General features: G+C 58.5%; 2 protein-coding genes and 1 long non-coding RNA gene across 5 annotated transcripts in view; 1 reads left to right on the forward strand and 2 right to left on the reverse strand.

The window, feature by feature from the left end:
• The window catches only part of Gtf3c1 (general transcription factor IIIC subunit 1), a 65381-nt gene extending 58706 nt beyond the window's left edge, over window positions 1-6675 (forward strand). For both annotated transcript variants that reach the window (XM_013357940.4, XM_021725471.3), the window contains exons 31-37: window positions 297-584; window positions 1011-1270; window positions 2182-2471; window positions 3444-3960; window positions 4307-4358; window positions 5544-5736; window positions 6165-6675. In XM_013357940.4, the coding sequence (XP_013213394.4) occupies window positions 297-584; window positions 1011-1270; window positions 2182-2471; window positions 3444-3960; window positions 4307-4358; window positions 5544-5736; window positions 6165-6368 (1804 nt within the window). In that variant the 3' untranslated portion in view covers window positions 6369-6675. The remainder of the gene's footprint in view (window positions 1-296; window positions 585-1010; window positions 1271-2181; window positions 2472-3443; window positions 3961-4306; window positions 4359-5543; window positions 5737-6164) is intronic.
• A 1234-nt stretch (window positions 6676-7909) lies between these two features.
• On the reverse strand, window positions 7910-16396 carry LOC120887342 (uncharacterized). 2 transcript variants are annotated; one of them, XR_005730553.2, is made up of 3 exons: window positions 16289-16396; window positions 14302-14624; window positions 7910-9065 (listed from the first exon to the last, which is right to left on the reverse strand). It is a non-coding gene; the product is annotated as an uncharacterized LOC120887342 (long non-coding RNA). The 2 variants fall into 2 exon arrangements; XR_013426972.1 differs by lacking the exon at window positions 16289-16396 and having other exon boundaries at window positions 14302-15034.
• Window positions 16397-19299: 2903 nt separating this feature from the next.
• Il21r (interleukin 21 receptor) overlaps window positions 19300-24919 on the reverse strand; it is a 30847-nt gene continuing 25227 nt past the window's right edge. The window contains 5 exon segments of the mRNA XM_005323775.5: window positions 19300-21700; window positions 21703-21718; window positions 22755-22839; window positions 23754-23859; window positions 24307-24484. Of these exon segments, the coding sequence (XP_005323832.2) occupies window positions 20991-21700; window positions 21703-21718; window positions 22755-22839; window positions 23754-23859; window positions 24307-24484 (1095 nt within the window). The 3' untranslated portion in view covers window positions 19300-20990.

Here is a 24919-nt window from a genome sequence, read left to right on the forward strand (position 1 = left end):
CCCTCGGCTCCTCTTCTTGGGATGGGGAGCAGGTGTGGGAGCAGAGTGCAGCAGGGCTGCTGGCCTTGAGCCACGTGCCCAGGCTGGGTCATCTGAACCGAGGTGGGGGCAGCGCGGCAGGAGAACCTCGGGTCTCCTCTGGCTGTTTCTACAGGGTCACAGAGAGGCACGCTCCTGACGAGGACAAGGGCTGACCTCTGTGTGGCCCTGTAGGGGTGTCCTCTCCTATGGGAGGTCCGCGCCCAGGGCTCTGGCCCGTCCTGGCCTGCGGGCCTCACCGCTCTCTGGTCTCGCAGGCTCTTCACCTGGCGCTTCCCCAGCACCGTCTGCTCCGAGTCCTTCCAGTTCTATGAGAGGTTGCGGGCGGCCGGCAAGCGGGACCAGCCCGACCACTTCTCCTTCAAAGACCAGGACAGCAGCGACCCCCCGAGTGACATGGTGGCATTTTCTTTGGACGGCCCTGGGGGACACTGTGTGACCGCCCTGATCCTCTTTTCCCTGGGCCTGGTGTCCGTGGACGTCAGGATCCCAGAGCAGATCGTGGTGGTGGACAGCTCCGTGGTGGAGAGCGAGGTCATGAAGAGGTAAGGACGCAGCAGCCCCGGCCGTGCCCCCGGCCACAGTGGGGACGAGCCTGTTCTTGGGACTCGGCTTTGTGGTCTTCTGTCACCTGTCCTTTTGTGTGGACAGACGTGGGCTGCGCTTCACTGCCGTGTGTTTGGCCTGCACCAGGCCCTTGCCAGAGTGAGCAGGGAGCCGCAGGGGCTTCTGGGAGCTCCTGGGGACAGGCTGGTGTCCTTGGAGGGTCTGGAACAGACGTCCAGGGAGGGGTCTCTGCTGTGCCTCCAGAGGGACACAGGAAGCATGGGGGGGGGTGTGAGCTGGGACTTCAGGGAAGGTGGGGTGGCGGGTCAGGAGAGGCCCAGGCCCAGCGCGCTGCCACAGAGGCCCGGGCAGGGCGGGGGCGCAGAGGAAGTTGGGGTCCGGCCCTCAGGTTTCCTTGTCCCCAGCCTGGGGAAGGATGGGGGCTTGGATGACGACGAGGACGAGGAGGAAGACTTGGACGAGGGCTCGGGGGCCAAGCGCCAGGGCGTGGAGGTGAAGGCCCACCAGGCCTCCCACACCAAGTACCTGCTCATGCGGGGCTACTGCGCGCCCGGCCTCATCAGCACCCGCAACCTCAACCCCAACGACAGCGTCGTGGTCAACTCCTGCCAGGTCAGGTTCCGGCTCCGCTGCACCCCTGCGGGCACCCGGCTGGCGCCCAGCGGTGAGTGTCCTGCCACAGCGGGGAGCACGGGTCTGCGGACATGTGCAGCCGGGGGACCAGGAAGGCCCCTCCTCACAGCCGCCTCAAGGGGCAGGTCTGGGGCCAGTGCTCTGCGCCCTGGAGAGCTCACGCGGCTCCTGAGGGACAGGGGCCACCGCCTGGGCCTGCACCCTGTGCCGCTGCCCAGCACTGTCCTCTGACTCCTTGCAGTGGGAGCTCGGCCTCCCCCCCTGCACTTCCGACCTTGACACTCTGGGTTTTGTTCTGTTATCGCGGAAACTCGAGGCTAGCTGAGCCCTCCGTGCCCTCGGGTTCAGGTGTCCTCTTCTGCGCTATGTAGAACACGAGGAGGGCCTCCTCCCCCACTTGCTTCCCCTCTGACACTCCCCTCCCTCCCCTCTGACCCTCTTTACCTGGTCAAGGGAGGTGGCTTCGAGGTCAGCCACTACCCACAGTGCTGGGTCTGGGGTCTGGACCGGCTGAACGTAGTGTGGCCTGTAGGCCGTGGTCTTGGCAGACGCCTCCTGTAGGAAGCAAGGGAAACTCGTCTGTCCATGTCTGGCTGGTGGGAGCCCAGGGGAGTGTCCTGGAAGGGCTGCCGGAGGGGCGCAGGGCACAGGGCACAGCAGGGGTCGGCCCAGGGCAGCCAGAGTCGCGGCTCCCTCGAAGCCCTGGGTGCATGCTGTTAAGTCTCAAGCAAGAGAGGCCCAGTGGCCAGGGTGGCCAGTCCAGGAACTGTCTTGGGGAGCCCAGGGTCACGTATCAGGAGTCCGACAGCCAGGGCTCCATGTCCCCCACAAGGTGGCCCCACAGCCCTTGGGGAGCAGGTGGACGCAGGGCAGGGCCCAGCTGGGCCACCTGCGCAGTCTGGAGCAGGGCTCCCCGCGGGCTGACCCCGGTCCTCCTCTCAGGCTTCACAGCGGCTTCCCTGGAGGAGCTGACGGTGGGGACCTCCTGCCTCCCCGACACCTTCACCAGGCTCATCGAGCCCCTGGGGCGCGCCAGCGGCTGGGAGGCCTTCGCCCGCCAGGCGCAGCTGTCGGGGTACAGCCCTGAAGACCTGGCCGCCGCCCTGGAGCTCCAGCAGGCTGTGGCCGCCACCGGCTGCTTTGGGGTGGACAAGGAGAGGCTGAGCAGACAGTACTCGGCCCTGGAGCGGACGACAGGGCTGCGCACCAGGACCTTGGCGGACTACATCCAGGTGAGCGGGCGGGTGTCTTTGCTTCTTGATTTTAGTTGAAATTAGTCATCAGCGTTCAAAAATCAGGACAGTTGTGAGAGCCCCTGAGCCTGGCAGCCCTGGCCCTCCCTGGAGCCGTGTCCCCAACCCAGCCCAAGTGGCCCCAGCACTCCCCGCCTGCTACACTCTCCCCTACCTGCCTGGACCCAGTGACCCTTGAATCCAGAGGATGTCACAGCCGAGGGGCCCCTTGAACCAGCATGTCCCCTGTGCTCGGTCGGCTGCAGGGTATGGGCCGAGGCCAGCGGAGCCGTGAGGACCCCACTGTGGTGTTGGTGTGGGGCGAGGCCTTGTGGCCTCCAGGGGTGGCGAGGCCCAGAGGATGGTCAGAGCTGCCCCAGCCTCCCTGGGGCAGAGTGGAAGCAGGGGCTGTGCCCAGGGCTCCGTAGACCCGGAGGGGACTCAGCTCCCAAGGCCCTGGTGGCAGTGCCCAAGTGCCAGGTCCCACAACCGTCAAAGGGCAAGGTGAGGCGGCTCCCTGCCCCCAGTGCCCTGCACTCCCCCGATGGCGAGTGGCCGCTGCCCGTCGCAGGCGCACGTGGTCTGACTCGGGCCCTGAGTCCAAGCTTGGGCTGTCACGAAGCCCAGCAGCCTGAGCTTGTGGGGTCTCCATATAACAAGAAGAGCGTTGGCGGCCCCACGCACCCCCTGGATGGAGCCAGCACGCGGGAGCGGGCTGTGTCGGCCTGAGAGGGCTCTTGTCCCTTCACGGGAGGGACGGCTGCTTCTGTGGGAGAGGTTGTGGGACTGCGTGGCGCTGATTCCCTGGGAGAGCCCGCCAGCCGTCTCGCCTTGGCTTTAATGAGGAGCCTCTGCCCCGGGGCCCCTCCAAGGAACGGGCTGCCCGCCCCGCAGCTGGCGCTCCAGCCAGGGCAGCACACCCGCCCGCCAGGCCCATCCTGCGCCCGCACAGACACCTGGCTCCCTCCCCAGGACCTCCTGGAGCAGCGCCAGGTGCTGGAGGTGGGCGGCAACACCGTCCGCCTGGTGGCCAGGGCCTTGGCCGGGCCCTGGCTCCTGCACTCCGTGCGGCTGAGACACTCAGAGGAGGAGGCCCAGGCCCACGAGGACCATCAGGCCCGAGCCCCAGAGGGACCCGCCAGCGAGGACAGTGCCCAGGAGGAGCTGGCCGCGCCCTCTTGCAGCCCCCAGGGCACCAAGAGGCGAGCCCGCTGGGCCAGTCAGGGCAGCGACACAGACACCGAGGGTCCCCTGAAGTCTCCTGCAAAGAGGCCCAGGCTCCAGGACATGCGCCTGGCCGCCAGCCCCAGGCCCGGGGCAGAGGAGGGGGCAGAAGGCCAGGCCCTGGCTTTGCCCCCAGCTCCTGAAGACACGGCTGCCGGGGGCCCTGGGCAGGAGGACCAGGAAAGTGTCGGTGGCCCCAGCGTCCCAGGCCAAGAGCAGCCGAGCTGTCAGGCCCAGCTCCCGGGGGGCTCTGAAGACCCCAGAGGTACGGCTTGGCCCCGCCCCGTCCTCGGTCCTCCAGCCTGATTGGCCCCAGCCCCGGCCTCGCCCTTTCACAGTCCAACCTGGGGTGGGTCCTGCTCCAGGGTGGCTGCTCCCTAGAGGCCTGAGCTGCGCTCTGGCTGGGCCTGGCTGGCTCCTGAGGGGGTGGAGGTGTCTGCTGCCCCCGCCCCTGGGGCCTCGGGTTTGTGCTGGGTCTGCTGGCCTCGCCCCCTCCCTCCTGGTGTGCACTGCACACCCCCAGAGTGCCGTGGCTGCTGGGGCACGGCACCTGGGGGGGCAGCCATGGGCTCCTGCTCTTTAACCCTCCCCCCACCCCCGTCTCCCCCCAGGGCTCTCGGAGACCTCCACGGCCAGCAGCCTCTCCCAGGCGCCTCGGGAAAGGTGCGTGAGTGGTTCTGTCCGGGGCCCTGGGTGGGGGAGGCCAGCAGGGCAGAGTTTGTCCTTGGGGACAAACCAGGCAGGTGGCATGCTGTCAGTGGTGAGCATGGCTTGCGGTGCTAGACTTCGGCTCTGGTGACCTGGACAGGCAGGAGGGTGAGGGCAGAAGTGCCAGGCGTCGAGGTGCTGTGTCCACCTCCTTCCAGAATGCCCACGGCGCTCTTTGAGAAGCACAAGCCAGGCACTTCCACATGAGCGACCCTGGGGCCTCCTCACAGCCACAGGTGTCCTCGTCACTACTTTACAGATAAGAAATGAGCCCAGAAAGGTGCTGCCCTTGTCCAAGGTCACACAGCCCTTGGCTGACCACCTGAACCAGGGCCCATCCCCCAGCCCAGGGCAACCCCGCCTCGGGGACCTGCACCTTCTGTCCCAGGACACTGTGCCCTGAGCCAGGAGGCAGCCTCACCCTGGGACACTCGGCCAGGAAGGCTGCACCTCAGGCCCGAGAGCAGCCCCGAGCCCACACCCAGGTTCCCAGAGGCCTCCCAAAAGGCACCTTGCCGGGCGCAGCAGGGCTGTGTTCCCGTGTCCCAGCTCCCAGGGCTCAGACGCCACCTTCCCCGGCCCCACCAAGGCTCCAGAGCCAGGGGCCAGCTGGAAAGGCCTGGCCACTCTTGGCCTGTTGCCTTCAGGGCCCGGGTGGGGGCAGAGGCCTCTGCTCCAAGGCAGGCTGCAGAGTCCTGGGCAGCCCTGGGCGAGGACAGCCCGAGGGGAGGTGGCCTGGTGGAGCTGGGAGTCCTGACCCAGGTCCCTCCTGCCAGCGTGGAGTGACACAGGCCAGGGCTCATTGTGGCCTTAGTGATGCTGCAGCCAGCAGGTCCCCCCTCGACCAGAGATCTGGGCCTCCTCTAGGCAAGAGGGAGGGGAAGGCCAGAGAGCAAAAGGTAGACAGTCCTGGGCTGGGATGTGGCTCAAGCGGTAGCGCGCTCGCCTGGCATGCGTGCGGCCTGGGTTCAATCCCCAGCACCACATACCAACAAAGATGTTGTGTCCGCCGAGAACTAGAAAATACATATAAAAAGAAAAAAAAAAAAGGTGGACAGTCCCAATCTCGTGACCTGGGCAGGCACCATCTCCTTGTAATCGGTGACCTGTGACCGGGCTGACTCTCGCTCCCCCCCTCAGGAACTGCGAGAACATCTGCTTCGTGGGCCGCCCGTGGCGCGGCGTGGACGGCCGCCTGAACACCGCCGTGTGCAAGGGCATGATGGAGGCCGTGCTGTACCACGTCATGAGCCGCCCGGGCGCGCCCGAGAGCTGTCTGCTGCAGCACTACCAGGGCGTGCTGCAGCCCGTGGCCGTGCTCGAGCTGCTGCAGGTGCGGGCGGCTCCTCCTCAGTCTCCAGGCCCCACCCTGCCCCAGGCCCCCTTGGCCCTCCTGCGCCCCCCCACAGCTCCCCTGAGGCCACTGCGGACCCTCCCTAGGAGCCCTCAGCCCCTGCCTCCAGAGGGCAGCGGCCTGGACTGGCCAGATGGCTGCCCTGCTTGTGCCCCTCGCCCAGAGGGAGCTCCAAGTTCCGTGTGAAACTAGTGGACCGTCCAGCTCAGACAGGCCAGGGGGAGGGGCCGTCCATGGTGTGCTGTGGGTGCCACTGTCCAGGAGGCGTGTCTGCTGGTGGCCCCACCCCTGCCCGGCCTCGGCCTCCCACTGCCGCTGCCCCTGCGGAGGGAGGACCTGCCCCACACAGGCTGAAGGGCCAAACTCTTGGGTGGGGCCAGGCCTGACCTCCTTCTGCTCGTCCCCAGGGCCTGGAGTCCCTTGGCTGCATCCGCAAGCGCCTGCTGAGGAAGCCCAGGGCCGCCGCGCTCTTCTCCAGGCCCGTGGTGGAGGAGGTGGAGGCGCCCGACGAGCACACCACGGCCTTCTACGAGCCCACGCTGGACTGCACCATCCGCCTGGGCCGCGTGTTCCCCCGGGAGGCCAACTGGAACCGCTGGGCCTCCCTCTAGGGCTCCGCCGCCGCCCACCACCGCCCTCGCCGCCTCGGCCGCAGACCTTGCAGTCCTCGCGGCTCCAGCCAGGCCGGGTCCCCTCCCCAGGACTGGACTTACCAGCTTGGGCCTGGAGTGGACCCCGCAGGCTCGGCGGGCACCTTGCCCCCAGCCCCCAGCCTGCCATGGCCGGTGACTGCAGGATAGAGAGGAGGCCCCCGTAGGATTTGGCTTTGAATTTTTTCTTTCAACCTCTTTTCTCATTTAGAAACAAGTCCCCCGGCATGAATTTATTTATTTTTTAATTAAAGTGAAGTCAAACGTGTCTGGTTTTATGTGTTTCCTGAACAATTGTTGGTCCCCAAGGCTCCCTGCTTTCAGCTGTGGACTCAGGAAGAACTTCCCAGGCAGAGGAAGGCCCCCGGGCTCTGCCCCTCTCTGCCGAGGCTGCCCCTTCACAGGGCAGCTCCCAGTGCCCTGCCAGGCATGTGGGAGGGATTCCGTCCCTTGAAGTTCTTTTTTTTTTTTTTTTTTTTTTAATTTAGAGACAGGGTCTCACTGAGTTGCTTAGCACTTCGCTAAGTTGTTGAGGCTGGCTTTGAACTCACGATCCTCCTGCCTCAGCCTCCTGAGCTGCTGGTATTACAGGCGTGGGCCAGCGGGTCCAGCTTGAAGATCTCTTATCCTGACATTTAAATTATTAGTTGCACTATTTAAACAAATTCAGATTTTACGCATTAAAAAATATTAGATTTCTATCTTCTCTTGAAAAAAGTGAAAAGTTCTAGCAACTTGCCTCCTGCATAGGACAGTCTGAGGTGGGGAGTAGAGGCCAAGTTCAGGGGGTGGGACATCCTCCAGGTGACATCCACAAGGCCAGCCTCTTGGGGAGACCACACTGGCCTCTGATCTGACCTGGCCTAACTTCCATCCCTGTGTCCATTCTCCTCTGCAGGCCCAGGGCCTGTGTCACTCCAAGCCCTGCTTCAGTGAGGGACGAGGAGCAGGAGGACTGGACTTCAGGGGAACCCCGCACGCCAATCCTTGGTCTCCTAGTTTTCATTTTCACTCTAGTATAAAAAGAGAATGTTCTGTGGGATTTTCTAAGGAGATGGGGCAGGAAAATGAACGTAATCTGCTTTACAAGCAGAAACCACTGTACGAACGCTCACTGGAACGCAGCCCGTGGTGGAGGAAACAGGTATGTTTCAGCCGTGACATAAAACACTAGTTGACACTCAGGTCCCAGGGCCCAAGTTTTCTATCTGCCTGAAGGAGAGCTGGGGACAGTGAGGATCCTCGGCGTGCCACACGGCACCTTCGACACCGCATCTCCTTCCCAGTGCGTCCCGGACAAAGGCCAATTTGGACTCATGTTTAGGGAAGCAAAATGGAGATTCAGGGAGCAAAGATGGGCGTGGCAGGCGCGGCTGGACACTCCAGTCACTCCCTTCTCCCCGACCTGTGTACCCACCCACCTGCTTATCCATCTGCTTGTCCTACTTTAATGCCAGATTCATGGGACCCCAATAGACCTCCAGGAACCAAATCCAATGCCATCACACAAAAGTCTTTATTGCAAGCTCGAGCCTGGACTCACAGCCGTTCCCGACAGCAGTCCCAGGGAGTGAGTCCCAGGGAGTGAGTTCAGTGAGATTTTATAGGATTTGGGGGGATGCTCTATGCGTCACAACATCACACAGCAGATCATTCCAGACCGCTGGAAAATCAAACAACAGCTCTTAACATTGATTAGCGCATTCACTGGCGGGAACAAGTTGGGTAGGGGTGATTGGTTAAAACAAGAGGGGGATTCCTTTGAACTGATGGGTTTAGGCCACGAGGGGTGTCCGTGCTGAACTCCATGGTTTCCCAACATGTTACCAACCACCATAAACTACTGGGGGGTCATCTGGCATCCCAGGTATTTCCCTGTCTCATGCTGATTGGAGGTTGCTAGGGGGTTGCTATGGGTCCCCACCTAGCCCTGACTGAGTCAGGGACACCTGGTGCAGCAGATCTCTCCTGTTATTTGCAGACAAACAACTCAGCAGGGTGGGTATGTGCCTAGGAGTGCTCTGTGGGTTTTTCCCAGGACAAGGGGCACGCCCCCTTCCTTAGGACAGGCCTTGAGGTAGAAGCTGCTGTTATTTATTTATTTTCAAAAATGGAGTCACATCAGTTTCTCATTCCCCCTTTGTCTGGAAACTTGGGGACCAATCAGGGTTCCCTCAGTTGGGGGTCTATTTGGGCAGGCCCTACATCTTAGTAGGATTCTCCTGGGTCTAGGGCTTGATAGTGGGTACGCAGAACCATCATCTGAACTGTGTTGACTCTGTCCTTGATGAAAGCCACTAGCTTGTTCATGAGTGGTCCTACTAAGGTTGACACTAGGGTAATTTTAGAGTAAACACTAACCCTCAGGGGACAGTCCTCAACGTCCCAGACTCACTCAAAATTGGCCTCCTGACTCGATTACCTATCTACACTGTCTATCTATTTCTGGCTTCATTTCCGCCTCTAATTTTAGGAACTCCTTATTGATGTAAGGAGAAGGGGCGACGGCTCGTTCTGGCTGCTTCGGAGCTGAGAGGAGGCGTCGAACCTGAGGGGGCTCAACGATGTGGGGGACGTGAGTTCCCTTTTAGAAGTCTGTTCGGTTTGAAGTCTGGTTGGGGAAGAACAGGTTGTAAAGTCATCTGGGGATGGGTGCTTCTATGAGAGAAACAAAAAACATGAGTACTGAGTAAATGTTGCAGCAGCTGGAACACATCACTGTATAGTTCCCTCACCAGGCTTTACCATCCCCAGTTATCAGGACTGTAAACAAAACGTTGAACTTTCAGTGTTACAGATGTCCTTCCCCTTAAGGTACAGCTTGATAATTTAATGTCATCTGATCTTGCAAAATCTTTTTTCTACTATGACCTCTGTGTCTAATAGAGAAACCTTTAATTCTGTTACTCAGAGCTGGATAATCATACTAGCAAACACCAAGCCTACCTGTGCAGGTTAGGAATAGCTGTAGGCCTTAAACTAAAAACTACTCTGGCTGTTCCTCTAGATAGTTTATTTTGATAGTTATCAGGCATTCCTGCCTAAAATCTCTTCTGTAGCCTCCAGTCTTACTTATTCTTGGGGGCTAACACAAGGTGTTTATCTTAAGTTACATTTAACTATTATTATTATTATTATTATTATTATTATTTAAAATGCCCAGGAATAGCTGTGTTTTGGTTTTAACCATCTTTGCTAAGTGTTTAGGATGAAGCAAGTCAAACTGACTTTTGTTTCTATCTATTGTTAACCGACAGCTGAGTTTCCATGGGAATCCTGGGGGATCTTACAGCAGCTTCTCAGTTCTGCTAGTGCCATTTGCGCTAGGATGGGTCCAGGCCTTGCTTGACCATGTGGCTTCCCTTGGAAGAAGCATCAGGGATGTCTCCCTTGTCTGGTGACCCTCCTCTTCATAGCAAATGCACCAATTGGCTTTCTGTCATCCAGTGGTCTCATTTATCTCCCTGATCGTTATGAGGTTATAAGGCCCAGAGTTGCAAAGCTCTTTGGAGAAGTCCCCTGCTCCCTGGATTCAGACTGACTTAGAGGGCAAGTCCCAAATATTGTTTTCTTGGCCCTTTTAATTTAACTTTAATATTAAATCTTCATCTTAAACATCCAGCAAATCAATTTCAACAGCCTTATATTAAGAGTACTGGGCTTCAATGTCTATGTCTCTATCCTGTAGGTGACAACTTATTATCTTAAATTAACCCAGGTTGTGTGTTCTTAAAGCAGTGCCTCTGCAAAACATTAACAAGCAATCTTTAGGCCATTTATAAGAAAACTAGAAAATAAAATTAACAAGAGTAAAACATATTTAGCTACCTTGAACTTTGGAAGTTATACATCATATCCCCTGTTTGAGAGCCTAGTAATTTTAACAAAGACCAACTTTTGGACGCAACTTTAAATGTACTGAAATCTGGCCTATTTCTTTCGTAGTCATTCTCACATGTAGTGAGATGGGACACAGAGCCTTATCTCAGGTAAGGCGGGGCTCTTCATAAATCTTAAGTGCTGTAATTCTGAAGCTGATCTTTGCTTTTTAAACATCATTTTAGAAAGCTTACATAAATTGTTGCTCAAGTTCACATGAACATTAGCTAACACAATATAATATCACATCTAAAACATGAGTTAAAGAAAGGCTGAAAGATCTTAACCTTTTGTAGAAAAGTAGCAAAGTACTTTTGTGTTTTACAATATCAACCTTTACACAGATTAGGCTCTCGTTAACTTAAAAATACATTTAAATTGTACCTCAGTGTAAAAAGTAACATAAAACTCTACACATCGTATTGATAACAGGTCCAGTTACAGAACATCAAATGATGTAAATAAATCTCCAACATGTTTTTCTTTTAAGCCTAATATTACCACACAACTTTAGAACACCAGCTTGATACAATGCTCTTTTAAAGCTTCTACCTTACAGACTTGTACACCTGGAAGATATGAACACATTAATAGCACACAGTTACATTGATGTTTTTATATTAACCAAGTTCAGCTTTTAAAGACATAACATAGCACAATTCTCTAAAATAACAGTTCTTGTTTAACCAGCTGTTTAATTCCCTTAAGATTACTTGCTCTAGGAACAAGAAACAAAACTTAATAAATACCACAATGTTATGGGTAAACTAATGTTTTAAGAAATCTTTGTCCTTTTAACATATGACTGATTGTTACACAGACCTTCTTTATCACTTACTTAAACTCTTATTTACTTCATCACATAAAGACTTTCTTATCCAGGAACACTTTTTTTCTCTTCTATTAAATATGATTTCCATACCTAGAACCTTCTAATTTCTCCTTCCCATCTGTTAACCTCCTTTTCTGTTCACATTTTGAAACTGTCCTTGTAAATTTCTGAATTTAGGCAGATTATTTTATTTTAATAAAAAGAAATACTTGATTTTACTTACAGTACTCTTACTTGGAACAGTTGAAACTTTTGGGCCTTTGTATATAGAAATCTTCTATAAACCCTTGTATGCAGAATCACATCTGTTTACCATTTCATGAAAACACAATGTCTAAGTATTAGGGATGACAAAGCAACTTTATACCTTTTTTCTTCATTTACTAACTGAATGAAAACATCAATAATGTTACCCAGTGCAATTCAAGGAGTTAAGAGTGCTCAATGGTATATTTAACATTTTGCATTTTAACCTTGTAAATCAATCATGTATCTAACAAAAGCACTCATAAATGAGTAATCCCATGTCAAAAGTGTATTGAACCGTGTTAGCCATTTCTTCCTTGTTGAAGAAAAGTCCTAGAACCAAAGCATATCAGACATTTCATAGACATCAACATTTTATTAGGTTTATTTTGAACACCTAGAAAAACTTGTAAGCTTAATTTTAAAGGCGTCTTATTTTCATCTGTTTACCCAATTTAAATTGAACATTTAAATCACGTGAATCAAAGATATTTGGATCCTTTTTTAAATTTTTATGAGCGTTCCTCATATATCTGCCAATTTTCGTACCATGTGCATGATGTATGGACACACGCACACACAGACATACAACACATACACAAGCGTGCACACATAACTCAATAGTAAAGGCCTTGTAGCTTTACTCAGGTGAAATCTCCATTGCAATGTTTAAAAACTCCACAGTTGGTCAAAAATAGAACTGATCAGAAAAACATTAACCTAGGTCTGTAGGATCCAAATCATGATTTAAAAAAAAATACAGAATCTAAGAAAAAGCAAGGGTCCCAGAAAAAAATGACTGGCCGGTAATTAGTAAATACCATACAATTTACTTCTTGGTTTAGTCTAGTTTGAGTTCAGGTAAAAGACACCTTTACTCCTTTTTCTTATTTTTTCTTGAGCCTCAGATCAGCCTCCTACTGTGCCTGTAGGCTTCTTCCATTGCATTTCAACTTAAGTCCTGGCTGAGGTCTGGAAGGAGCGGGGAAAACATGCTGTTCTGAGCAGAAACCTCATGCCTAAGGCATTTTAACCTTTAGTCATGTTTTTCAGGTTTGGGTGTTGAAAATTATGATACAAGTTGAAGATACAATTCACAAAATTTCATACATTTGCATCTTGTTTTGCCAAAGGAAAAAATTTCTTACACTAGAAAAACTTGCTCACACACAACTGAAAACAGGATCTTACTTGATGATATAAAAGCTACCATCAGAAGAAATCCCTTCAGGATCATTAGGCCACTTCCCTTGTTCTGAAGATCCTAAAGCAGTACTAAGTTACATTAAATCACCTGAAAAACAATTCCAAAAGAGAACCACCCACTGCCATCTATATCCAAAATTAAGCTTTAGAAATTCCCAGGACCGTTGCTATTCAGTGTCATTCCAATCAGCCAGACCAACGTTCCAATCCAACACTTTCCTTTCCTAAATCCTACACACTGAGGGGAACAGATACCACACCATGATTTACTATCCTTGCCCAAATTAATAATGCGCTGGTACCCCTAGTGAAATCTTCCCAGGACGCTCAATTCAAAAATTGGTGAGAAAACTGAATGATTGGGAAGTTACTTGCCAACTTAGAAGTAGAGTTCTTTAGTTTTCCATCCTGTAAGTTGTCTGGCATGAATCATCTGAAATCATAAACTGAACAATTACCTAAACCCAACTTTTAACTCCAAGACTGTGCAATGCTTCAAAAACCCATTCAGATACCAGATTGTCACAATAAAACATCTTTTAGACACATTCAGCCAAAATCATCCCCAGGAAACTGTAACATCAACACATCATGGCCCATGTCTTAAAGGGCCAGAAACAAAGACACAGGACAGATGGACAGAAAGGAGCTCCAGACTATGGCCGACAGACAGGAACCTTTACAACAGGCCAGATGAGAGAGAAATCTCCCCAGGTTTCCAACTCCCATTTCATCATGACTCCTACACCAGTGGCACCACAGATGTCCCCGTGAGGGAACCAGATGTTCTCACAGAGGGGCAACCGGAAGAGTAAATCTCAAGGGTCTCCATGTGGCGACTTTACTGCGTCCAGTGCCCCCCCCCCCCTTTTTAAGCAGACGGAGGTGGAGCAGTCCTCACGGTGCAGGGAAGGAAGGAGGGAGTTCCCTGAAGCAAAAGGGGCTTCGTCGGCTGCTGGGATCCCTCAGTCCCTCCTCTACTTACAGGATCCGCTCCTCTGGTTCCGTCCGACCCCAGGCACCAGGCACGCTCCGCATCTCCTGACTTTCCAGTGCTCAGTCTCAAAAAGTCCACTTTTAAGGGCTTCCCCAAGAAAGCGGAGTGGGGGCTCCTCCAGATTCCCCCCTGGGGTGTCAAAATTTGTAAAAGTTTGGTTCCTGTCCTTGAAGCCAATGAATGCCAATTTAATAATAAGGACAGAGTTTTGAGAAAAAGAAAAGGGAGACCCTCAGTTCTTAGACCCCCAGGCATTTCCCTCTGCAGTGGGTGCACTCAGGCCAACTAACCCCATTTCACAAAGGGGGTGACGCTTATCAAAGTTCTTTAAAACGCAGCTCAAAGGGGTGTGAGAGGTGGGAACAGAAACGCTGGCGGGTCTATTGACTTTGGGCCCCTTTCAGGGAAGCGGGAGAAGCGCCCCAGGGACATTTTCAGGCTAAAATCTAGCTAAAGTCACCTCCACCCATCTCAGGCAGAGCGGGACTTGGGACGCAGCATCTGTCCAAAGTAAAACAATGCCGTCCCAGAGACACAGACAGAAAGACGTACAGATTCCCTCAGACGAAAAGACTGAGGGAGTGTCCCCCTCAGATTGGGGTCTGGGACGTCTCCCAGGAGCCCTGGCCGGTGACCCTATGGCAAGGCCAGTTGCCAGCCCAGAACACAGATTCCACGGCCCCATCAGTGGTCAGAGCAAAGCAGACAGCAGACCCACAAATAACAAGACTCACCGGTGTTAGACTCTCTGGTTCGGGGATCCTGGGGTCTGGGGAATCCAGGATAAGCCCCCAGATGTTATGCCAGATTCGTGGGACCCCAGTAGACCTCCAGGAGCCGAATCCGATGCCATCACACAAGAGTCTTTATTGCAAGCTCCAGCCTGGACTCACAACCGTTCCCGTCGCAGCGGTCCCAGGGAGTGAGTCCTGGTCCTTTGTTCAGTGAGATTTCATAGGTTTGGGGGGATACTCTATGCGTCCCAACATCACACAGCAGATCATTCCATACCGCGGGAAAGTCACACAACAGCTCTTAACATTGATGAGCACAGTCACTGGCGGGAACAAGTTGGGTCAGGGGTGATGGGTTAGTACAAGAGGGGGATTCCTTTGAACTGATTGGTTTAGGCCACGAGGGGTGTCCGTGCTGAACTACATGGTTTCCCAACACGTTACCAACCACCATAAACTACTGGGGGGTCATCTGGCTTCCAGGTATTTCCCTGTCTCATGCTGATTGGTGGATGCTAGGGGGTTGCTATGGGTCCCCACCTAGCCTGACTGAGTCAGGGACACCTGGTGCAGCAGATCTCTCCTGTTATTTACAGACAAACAACTCAGCAGGTGGGTGTGTGCTTAGGAGCGCTCTGTGGGTCTTTCCCAGGACAAGGGACACGCCCCCTTCCTTGGACAGGCTTTGCTCTGAGGTAGAGGCTGGTTTCTCAAAAACGGAGTCACATCAGTTTGTCACGACCACCCTCCCAGCCACCCGTCCACCTGCCACCCCCCCCCCCCGCCCAGCCATCCAGCCGCCCACCCCCCCAGCCGTCCCTCCACCCTGCACCACCCACCCCTCCGAGAAAGCCCTGTCTCCCCAGCTGTGCACAGGGTCTGCAGAGACCATGGTGCGGTGGCCGAGAGCTGAGTGGCAGGGCCAGCAGGGGCCATGAAGAAGGGGGTCCGGGGGCCACGCTTGGGCTAGAAGGGCACTTCAGAAGGAAAGATCTGCTGAGCGCTAACTACACTGACGTCACTCGGGAAGGGGCCCAGAGGTCCGCCCGCTGCCCATCTGCACCACCAGAGCAGGCCTGGCCACTGTCACAGGCCACCCAGGGGACTTCTCCTTCTTCAGCTATTCTTCCTTAAACACTTGTGGGGAGCCGCCCTGGAGGCCCAGGCCTGGAAGCCCTGACCACGAGGTTCCCAGCACTGCTGCCTCCAGTCTGGCCGGGCAGTGCCAGCTCGCAGTGACTCCTGTCACCCCTCCGGATAGCAAGGCGTGGCCCCAGGCGTAGGCGTCACCCAGTCACCGGTCACTGCTGGGGTTGAGCTCCACTCCCCTGTTCCTTTGTAACCCTACCCCTTTGCCCTTTTGAGGACAGAATGTTCCATGGAACCTCCCCTCGTGAATCCCAGCACCTCGCTCCCTTTCCAAGGACCCTGGAGGTCGCAGAGCCGGAAAAGGAGCCACTGTGAGGCCGCCTGCTTTCATGGTCCTCTTCCTAAGTTACTGGGACAGTCAGGTTCTGTGAGCCAGCGTGGGTCTCCAGCTGGGACAGATGGCCATAAACAAATGTGGGTGGCTCCCGCGCAAACCCAAGCCTGACAGGCTGAAGCCCCCGGGGGGCGCTCCCACCCAGGCCCCTCCCAGGCCCCCGCATCTGTTTCCCCGGGAAACGCAGCCATGACGCCCCTTTCACGCCAGGCTCCCATCAGCCGTCAGCGCTGCCCACCCCTGGCGCCCTCGCACGCCTGCACCCACACGGGGTGGCCCAGCCTCCCGACCACCCATCCTTCCCCTGGGCCCTTGACTCAGGGCGGCCAGAGGTTGCAGATGTGCATAGATGAGTGGGGTGTGTGCGCACACACGTGTGCTCAAATGCGTGCGTGCAACCCAGCTGCTTAGTGAGAGCTCCATCCCCACCCGGGACCCAAGGCGGGATCGTCCACCCTCGGGGCAGAAGTCAACAGACCGCAGTGCACCGCCGGCACCGCCCACCTCAGGTCTCCACGACGACTGCCAGTCGGGTCCCCCACACGTACAAGCTCCGCAGCACCCCCTGCCCCTGGCCAGCACAGAGCCGCCGCCACTTCCTCCGCCATCGGCCAGTTCCAGTGCCCGGCAGCAGGGGGCAGCAGTGGCCCAGGCGGCTCTCCCTGATGGTCTGGGGGCCTGTGACTCCTTGTCCCTCCACATTCAAGGCTGAGCCCCCTGAGAGCCGGCCCAGGTGGCGGTGACGTGCCCATGGAAGTGACAATAGGACCACAGCGGCACTTCCTGAGCCCGTGGGAGGCACGAGGCGCTGTTCTCTAGCGCCCCGAGAGGTCGGGGTAACCTCGTGCCCACTTCATGGACGAGGAGCCTGAGGCCTGAGCAGCCCCAGAGAGCCGCTGGGTGGCCTGATGCCATGGGTGGGGTTTGTGGGGAGGTGGGTGGGGCCAGCGGAGTGTCCTAATGAGCAGTGGAGCTGTCTCTTCCGGGGCCACCAGACTTGTGGCCAGTGGGGACAAGGCCCCTACCTTGCCCGAGCAGCGGTGGCGGGGACAGGGGTTCCTCCCGTCCACAGACGTCCACAGAACCCCACGTCAGTTCCCCGCCAGGTCCCGGCAGCCGCCCGTCCTCTCCGCCCACCTCTTGGCCCCCCGCTGCCCTGCACCGGTGGACGGGAGCCCCGGTCCTTGGCTGGGTGTTGGACGACGACCGGGGCCAGGCGCCCGCAGACCCAGCCGTGGCCCAGCTCCCGCAGCTTGTGCCGGAGCCAGCAAAAGACGGGTGGTTGGGGGGGACGGGGCATATGTCAGGGAGATGAGGACCAGGCCAGGGTGCGGCCGCCGGAACCAGGGGCCGGGCCACAGCAGGTCCCACAGACCCCGTCCTCCCACTCCCCAGGAAGGCACGACGGTTCCAGCTGCTGTGACCTCTTGGTGGTCCTTGTGGTCCACAGTTTGTGCTTCTTATTCCTTCACTGTCTGGAGAAGTCTGGGCTGAGGAACAGAGGCTGTAGAAGGGAGGCTGTAGAAGGGAGGCTGTGGAAGGGAGGCTGTGGAAGGGAGGCTGAGGAAGGGAGGCTGAGGAAGGGAGGCTGTGGAAGGGAGGTTGAGGGAGGGAGGCTGAGGAAGGGAAGCTGAGGAAGGGAGGCCAGTGCTCACCCCCCACAAGACTCCTGCTCCTGAGGGGGCACCTGGGCCTTGGCTGGCCACGAAGGCTGTGCTGCATTGTGGGTGCAGCCAGAAGAGGCGCCATAGCCTGGGGCAAGGAGAGGCTCCCCTCCAACCAGAGGCCAAGAGGGACACAACAAGGGAGTGGGACCAGGGGACCCTGGGCGGTCACATGGCCCCCTGTGCCTCCGTTGCCCCAGGGACGGGGAATGAGGGCTGGCCTGACTCGACCCTCTGTCTCTTTCCACACTGGAGGACCAGGACACTCAGGCGTGTCCCCAGCTGTGGCCTTGCAGAAACTGCGATGGTGGGGCGAGTCCCAGCAGGTGCTGTAGGGGCAGCTCCTGGGCCCCTCCCAAGAACTCCCTGGGGAGGGAGCAGGGAGCAGCTGGGAGCGTCCCCAGAGAAAACTGAGAGGCTCAATCCTGCCCCCGGGGTTACAAAAGAGGAAACTGAGGCTCGGGGTCAGCAAGCACCTTACCCTGGTCACTTATGACAACTGTCAGAGTCTGGCCCCTGTCCCTTTGGATTTTTTGTCCCCCCACTATGCTGAGGTCAGCCCCAGGGCCTGAGACATGCTAGTCAGGCACTGAGCTACCACGGAGCCACTGAGCTACAACCCCCACCTCTTGGTCCCTTTAAATACGGTCCCTCCTTGGATGGAAATGAGTTCTCCTCGCAGGGAGGAAGATAATGCTAGGACACTTCCTGCTGCCAGCAATAGGAACCCACCACAAACCAGCTTTAGCACAAAAAGGGAACATATCAGCTCGTTGCCCAAGTCAGGATAGGCTGGGGCGTGCTGCGTAACAAATGGCCCAGCTCTAGCCACTTCAAACAACAAAGGGTGGATTTCTGCCTCATGAAAACATCCAGCACAGGTACACTGGGAACACTGGTCCTCGCCCCTTCAGGCAAAGACCCCGGCTGATGGAGGAGTCACCATGTGTCACCACTGGTCACCAACACAGAGGAAAAGCACTCTAGGGGGCATTTTGACTATAGTTGGATGCTCTCTCCAGAAGTGAGATTTGCCACTTCTGCTCAAAGCTCAATGGCCAGCCCTAGTCATGTGGCCTCCTGTGACCACAAAGGTCCAGGAGGTGCAATCCTGGCATGTGCCCACAAGGCCCAAAGCTGGAAATAATTGGTGCAGAGCATAATGATTTCCATACTCATGGACCTCAAAAGTCTGGGAGGTATATGATTTCAGGCATGGCTGGATCCAGGTGCTCAAGAGATACTTCCAGGAATAAATTTCCACATCTCAGTCCTGCTGTTTGCCCCTGGTTCCCCCAGCAGCTCCCAGGCCCGGGCTCTCCCCACAGCTCAGCAATCCCAGCAGACAGCAGGCTGTGGCTGTGCTGAGGCCACACGGGTGCTCCCTGGACTGGCAGCAGCCCCACCCACAGGAGGCAAAGGCACTGGCACCCACGGGTGTTCGCGCAGAGTCTTCGACCCCTGGACCTGGGTCCCCTGCAGCAGAGCTGGGTGAGCGAGGGCGGACGAGGACCCAGAGCCTCAAGTTCAGCTTCCAGCTCTAAGGATGGGTCTGGTGCACGGCCTCGGGCAGGTGGCTGTCCTGCCCCTCAGAGCCTGCGGATGGGCCTGGCGGCCAGGAAGCACCACGGGAGGACACGGTGGTGCACCAGGCGGCCCTGAGGGCCATTCCACAGCCCAACCCCAGGACCTCCTCCTCCAGCCCCCCAGCCCCGGGGCCCATGAGCCCTCTACCCCACCCGCTCCTGCCCCGGGAGGCCCACTGTGCGCCCTGATGCTCCGTGTCTGTTTCCAGTGGTCAGTTTGCGGCTGGAGGTCAGCCGTGGTGGAACAGTCACCCCGAGGCCAGGAGAGAGCTACAGACCAGGCTTTATTGAGTGTCTACTATGCACCAGGCTCGGGGAGGTCAGCGGAGGAGGCAGATCTCGGGCTTTGTCTTCGTTGTCCGGCTCTGTCTCTCCACCTGTTTGTCCTTCCATCCGTCCGCCTGTCCGTCCGCCTGTCCTACTTCCTGTCCATCCTTGGTGGGGGCCTCTCTGGGCCCCAGCCTCTGGCGCCCTGTTCACGTGCGGCCTCTCCTTCAACGGTGGAGTCCGGGAGGGGCCCAGGCCACAGCCCCCTGGAGAACTGAGCCTCCCCGGGGAGCCTCCGCTCAGGTGGCGTCTGCAGGTGCCACCTTCAAACTGCCGCTCGCGGGAGGTGTGACAACCACAGCCACCTCAGCCCAAGGGCCCAGGGGGGGCGGGGCGGAGGCTGCTCACAGGAGCAGGACCCGGGGTTTCACCCAGGCGCCCAGTCCCCAGCCTTCTAGAACTTTCCAGCGCTCACGGAGGACTCCTCCAGGATTTCTCTCAGCAACTTCTCCCAACTGCCCTGCTTCACAGGAGAGTGCTGGGCAGACTGTCAGCAGAACTAACCCAGCCCGGCCCAGCTCCCGAGCGTGGGGGATCCCGGGCCTCCTTGACCCTGTTGGCCCCAGACGCCACCTCTAGGTGGGCACCCCGGAGGGAAGGCCGTCTAACTGCTTGGAAATAACAACAGAGGCGTTTGTGAACCGTCTGTCACCCACAGCTGGCTCTGGGACTGAAGTGAGGCCGGTGACATGGCTCCATTTCTCTTCCACAGGCTCTGAGAAGTCACGGAAAACCGACCGTCCCCGGTCCCCAGTCCCCGGGCTGGACACACAAGACCTCAGGGCTGGGGGGCTGGGCCTGCTGCAGGGCCCGAGGATGTGGCCTCCGGCCGCCGGTTCCTCCACGTGTCCCCGACACCCGTGAGTGCACAGGGCGGGTCCCCTGGGCACCGTGCCCACTCTGGGCTCCCAGCGCCTGGCACCGTGCCCGGCCTCTATCTGGTGCTTGATAAATATTTTTGAGGGTACAAAAGGGGATTTTTTAAAATGGGCAGCAGAAGCCAAAAAAAGACCCTGGTGGCAGGGACTGTTTCCAAGGGACACGGCTGAGCGGTTCGAGGCCCGGAAACCCCGAGTACCCGCTTCAGAGGGCCCTGGGCCCAGGCTGTCAGTGTCACCTGGTTTCTCACCCCAGCCACCTCTGCACGGGCAGGAAGCTGGCGGAGGGGCTGCTCAGGCTGCAGACTGAACCGGGGTCCCCACCCCGGGGCTGGCCCGGCTCCTGTGCAGGTGAGGAAGCAGCCCAGAGAGGGAGTGCGACTTGTCTGGGCAGCACAGCAGGGGCCCCTGGGCGGAATCTTCCTGCGCCCTGAGGACTCACCCCCCTCCCCAGCCCGTCCTGAGAGGCCGCAGGGTCAGCCTGGACATTTGTGGCTGCTGGACTCTTCCCTGGTCCTGGGGTCTGGCTTGGCACCTGTCACAGGCAGTGCCTGAGCCCAGCAGGCTGGTGGACCAGCGGCCTTTGCCTGTGCCTGCGGGTGCTCTGTCACAGCCAGGGCCACATGCAGCTGGGGACACGCCACTGCACACCCAGCCACGCACACCGAGGGCCGCGGGCCTGTCTCTGCTAGTGCCCGGGTGGCCATCCGTGGTGGCCAGCTGGGGACAGGGCAGCTGGGTCACCACCTCGCTAGCTGGCCTGGGCCGTGGGGCCGGCGGGCGGAGGGCTCCTGACCACCCACTGGCGGAGGTAGCTGCGGGGCGGCCCCTCGTCCCCGGGGCCAGCGAAGTCACACTCGACGGGGCTGCCGCAGTCGGAGCCCGCGAAGCCGCTGTCGAAGGTGTCCATGTCCAGGCCGGCGGCTGGGGACCCGGCCTCGCTGTCCGGGGCGCCCCCTGGGGACCAGCCCTCCTGGTCGGCCAGGGTCAGCTCCAGCCTGTCCAGGAGGCCGCCCATGGGGCCGCCCAGCCCGGGGCCGCCCGACGAGACGCAGCCGCAGGACAGGACCGTGGTGGCCGGGCCCAGCAGCAGGTCCCCGGGGCCCGGCTCCAGGCTGGCGTCCAGGCTCAGGGCGGGGTAGCCATCGTCCCCGCAGCTGCAAGGCCAGGTGCACGGTCCCTCGGCGTCCACCACGGTCACCGTGTCGATGGACACCAGGCCGTACGGACGGTCCCTCTCCTCCCCGAAGGCTGAGCCTCCCGAGCCGCCTGCTCTGGGGGAGGCCGGGCCCCAGGAGCGAGGCTCCGACACCCCGTCGGCCTCCAGCAGGTCCTCGGGCCCCGCCAGCCCTGGGGACTCCGGTCCCTTGGCTGGACTCCGTGGGGGGACGCAGGCGGGCAGCTCCAGGGTGGACAGTACCACGGTGCCCCAGGGCCCTGGGTCCAGGCTGGGGGCGCAGAAGGCGAGCCCACCCATCTCTGTGGAAGAGACAGAGAGTGAGGCGGGGACGCAGGGCACAGGACAGCGGGGGGACGCAGGGCACAGGACAGCGGGGGGACGCAGGGGCACAGGACAGCGGGGACAAGACATGGGGGGGGGAGGGCATCAGGACCCCGACGGCCCGCGTCCAGAAGGTCCCCACCTCTGTCCTGCCCACTCTGGGCCTCAGCGTCCCCACCCATCGTGGGCAGCGCCTGCCCTCAGTAGCCTGCTCAGTCACGGGTGGCCCCGAGGCCTGGGCTCTGCTGGGTGCGGGGACAAGGTTCCCAAGTCCCCGTGACAGGGGTCGGAGGCCTGGACAGACCCCTCTCTGTCCCCCCTCTCTGTCCCCCCCTCCGTCCCCTGTTCTACTTCCTCCTTGACCATCCACAAGCTCCACGTCCTCCTGTTTCTGTGTCCCCGTGAGAGGGGACACTCAGCCCCTGCAGAAGCCTCACCTTCTGGGTTCGTGCACACAGCAGGTGCACAATAAGTGTTTATGAACTAAGGAGTTGAGTGAATCAATGACACGGCCCTTGAAGTGCAGGTGACAGGGACACAGTCAAGGAGACAGTCGGGCCTCAGGGGAGAGGTAGGCAGGTCCCAGGTCCCTCCCTGCCCCCCTGGGCCCTGGGGGCTGCACCAGGTAGACAGCAGGAGCTCAATCAGTGCTCTGGGTTGTCTGGCTCAGCTGGAGCCGCAGGTTGCCCCTCCCCCGTCACCACATCCTGTCTTTGGGCGCCTCCTGGGGGTGCGGAGGTGGCAGAGGGTGCTGGGCAGGAAGGGGTGACAGTGGCAGCAGGACCCTCCCTGCCCACCAGGTCGGGGCGGCCAGGGGAGGCCCAGGCCAGGGCCTGTTGGGACCCCGTGGGTCTGTCTCTGAGCTGGGAGGCCTGGGGGCCCGTCCGGGTCTGGTGACATCACATGCTGTTGCCCTGGGGACTGGGACGCCCAGGTCCCACGGGGCCACCACACTCGGGCCCCCAGGGTGGCCACGTCCAGGCGGAGGTGGGGATCTGGGAGGGGCCCGCTCACCTTGAAGTCCCCACCGTGGCCCTCGTACAGGGGCTGGAAGAACCGCTTGGGGCTGGGCACCGGCGCCCACACCTTCTTACACAGCCTAAGGGGACAGAGACCACCAGAGGCTGTGACCGCAGCCAGAGGGGGCCCCGACTTGTCCTGCAGGAGACGCAGCCCCTCCAAGACAGTCCTGGCCCCCCACCCCGCCCAGCCTCTGATTCCGCCTCCGTGAAGTGGGAGCAGGGGGTCTCCGGCCTCTGGCAGGTTCCTGAATGAAGAGGTTTGGAGCCTTTCGTGTGCAAACACTGCTGTCCCTTCTGAGCCTCCGCTTCCAGGGAGGACGGGTGGGACAGCTCCACGGGGCCAGGGCGGGACCACCTAGGTGCTGGGTGCTGGTCCCCCGCCCGTAATCCCAGCAGCTCGGGAGGCTGAGGCAGGAGGATCGTGAGTTCAAAGCCAGCCTCAGCAACTTAGTGAGGCGCTCAGCAACTCAGTGAGACCCTGTCTCTAAATAAAATGTAAAAGGGCTGGGGACGGGGCTCAGCGGTTGAGCGCCCCCAGTTCAATACCAGGTACGCCCCCAGAAAAGAGCGAATCCGCTGGCTAAGCAGAGGGGGTGGGGGAGGGGTGCTCATGTCACTCCACCTGGCAGCCAGCCCCTGGTGCTGCTCAGGCCTCAGAGCTTAAAACCCAGCAGACAAGGTCACAGCTGAGGTCGCGAGAAGAGCACAGGGTCCATCCTGCCTCTGCTCCTAGCTGTGTGGCTTTGGGCAAGTTCCTTGACAGCTCTGTGCCTTGGCCTCGCTGTTTGTAAAACAGGGGTAACTGCTGTGTATCAGCTCGTGGGCTGCCGTGGGTGATGTGGGTGCTCTGCACGGCATCCGGCACATGGTGACTGTGAGCTGGCCATTAGCTTCACCATCATGGTGACAGGCCTGTCCCCCAGCCCCGGGAGGGTCTTGCTCAGAGGGGCCATGGCCCATCCCCCTTCCCTGCTGAGGACCCCAGCCTCACCTCCAAGGCAGGTGGACCTTCAGGCCCAGGAAGACAAGGACAGGGCCCAAGATGACCAGCAGGAGCAGCAGCAGCATCTGGGGCGGCCCCCAGCCTCCCCTGGACTCTGCAAAGGAAGGCAAGTGACTTCATCTCCACCTGTGATCCCGGCGGCTCGGGAGGCCGAGGCAGGAGGATCGCAAGGCCAAAGCCAGCCTCAGCAACTTAGCGAGGCCCTCAGCAACTTAGCGAGGCCCCGTCTCAAAATAAAACATAAGAAGGGCTGGGGTGTGGCTGGGTGGTCAATGTCCCCTGGGTTCCATTCCCTAGACTGAACCCCCAGGGCTTCCCCTCCCTGAGCCTTGGTTCCTAACTTGCTGAACGGGGCTCGGCGCCTCACTTCAGAGTCAAATGTGCCCCCAGAAGCAGCGGCTGGCACCTGTCCTGGGGCCTGGCAAGCAGCGGCTCCGCCTGAGGGTGAGCAACAGAGTGGACGCCTCCCAGCCCTGCTGGACGAGGACCCGGGACCAGAGCTGGTACCAGGAGGGGACCTCCACTCCGGGGTCACACCTACCCTCCGGCGGGGTCTGAAAGATGACGGGGTCGCTCCACTCACTCCAGGTCCCCCCGAAGGAGGAGCCCGGCTGGGGGCCCGCCCGCACCTGCAGCTCGTAGCTGGAGCCCGGGCGGAACTCCAAGGGCAGGAGGGAGACGCTCCTCGAGTCCACTGACACCAGCTTTGTCACGGGGCTCTGCAGGGAGGAAAGGACGCTCCGGTCAGGGTCCCCGGGGGCCAGCCCCTGCCCCTCGCAGAACCGCCTTTCAGCAGCCCCCCGAGGGGGCTGGGGTCTCCTCTCCTGCAACAGGAATCAGGCTCCGGCCCAAGCTGGCCGCTCTCAGCAGGGCCTGGGCCTTGGCTGGCGGACTCCCTAACTCCGGAGCAAAGGACACCTGCGAAGCCTCCACACTGGGAACAGTTGGCTCTCTAACCCTGGGCCCACCCTCGGATATGTCTGGGACTCTCCAACTATGGCTCTTCTCAGCAAAGTGGGAACCTTCCAGAAGGTTCCAGAAGGTTCCAGAAGTTTCTGAAACCTCCTGGAATCTTCCAGAAGGTTCCAGAAGGTTCCGGAAGGTTCCGGAAGTTTCCGAAACCTCCTCTACTATGGTTTCGTGGGTGGGACCTG

Source organism: Ictidomys tridecemlineatus, chromosome 10 (genome assembly GCF_052094955.1).
Source record: "Ictidomys tridecemlineatus isolate mIctTri1 chromosome 10, mIctTri1.hap1, whole genome shotgun sequence".
Classification (NCBI taxonomy): Eukaryota; Metazoa; Chordata; class Mammalia; order Rodentia; family Sciuridae; genus Ictidomys; species Ictidomys tridecemlineatus.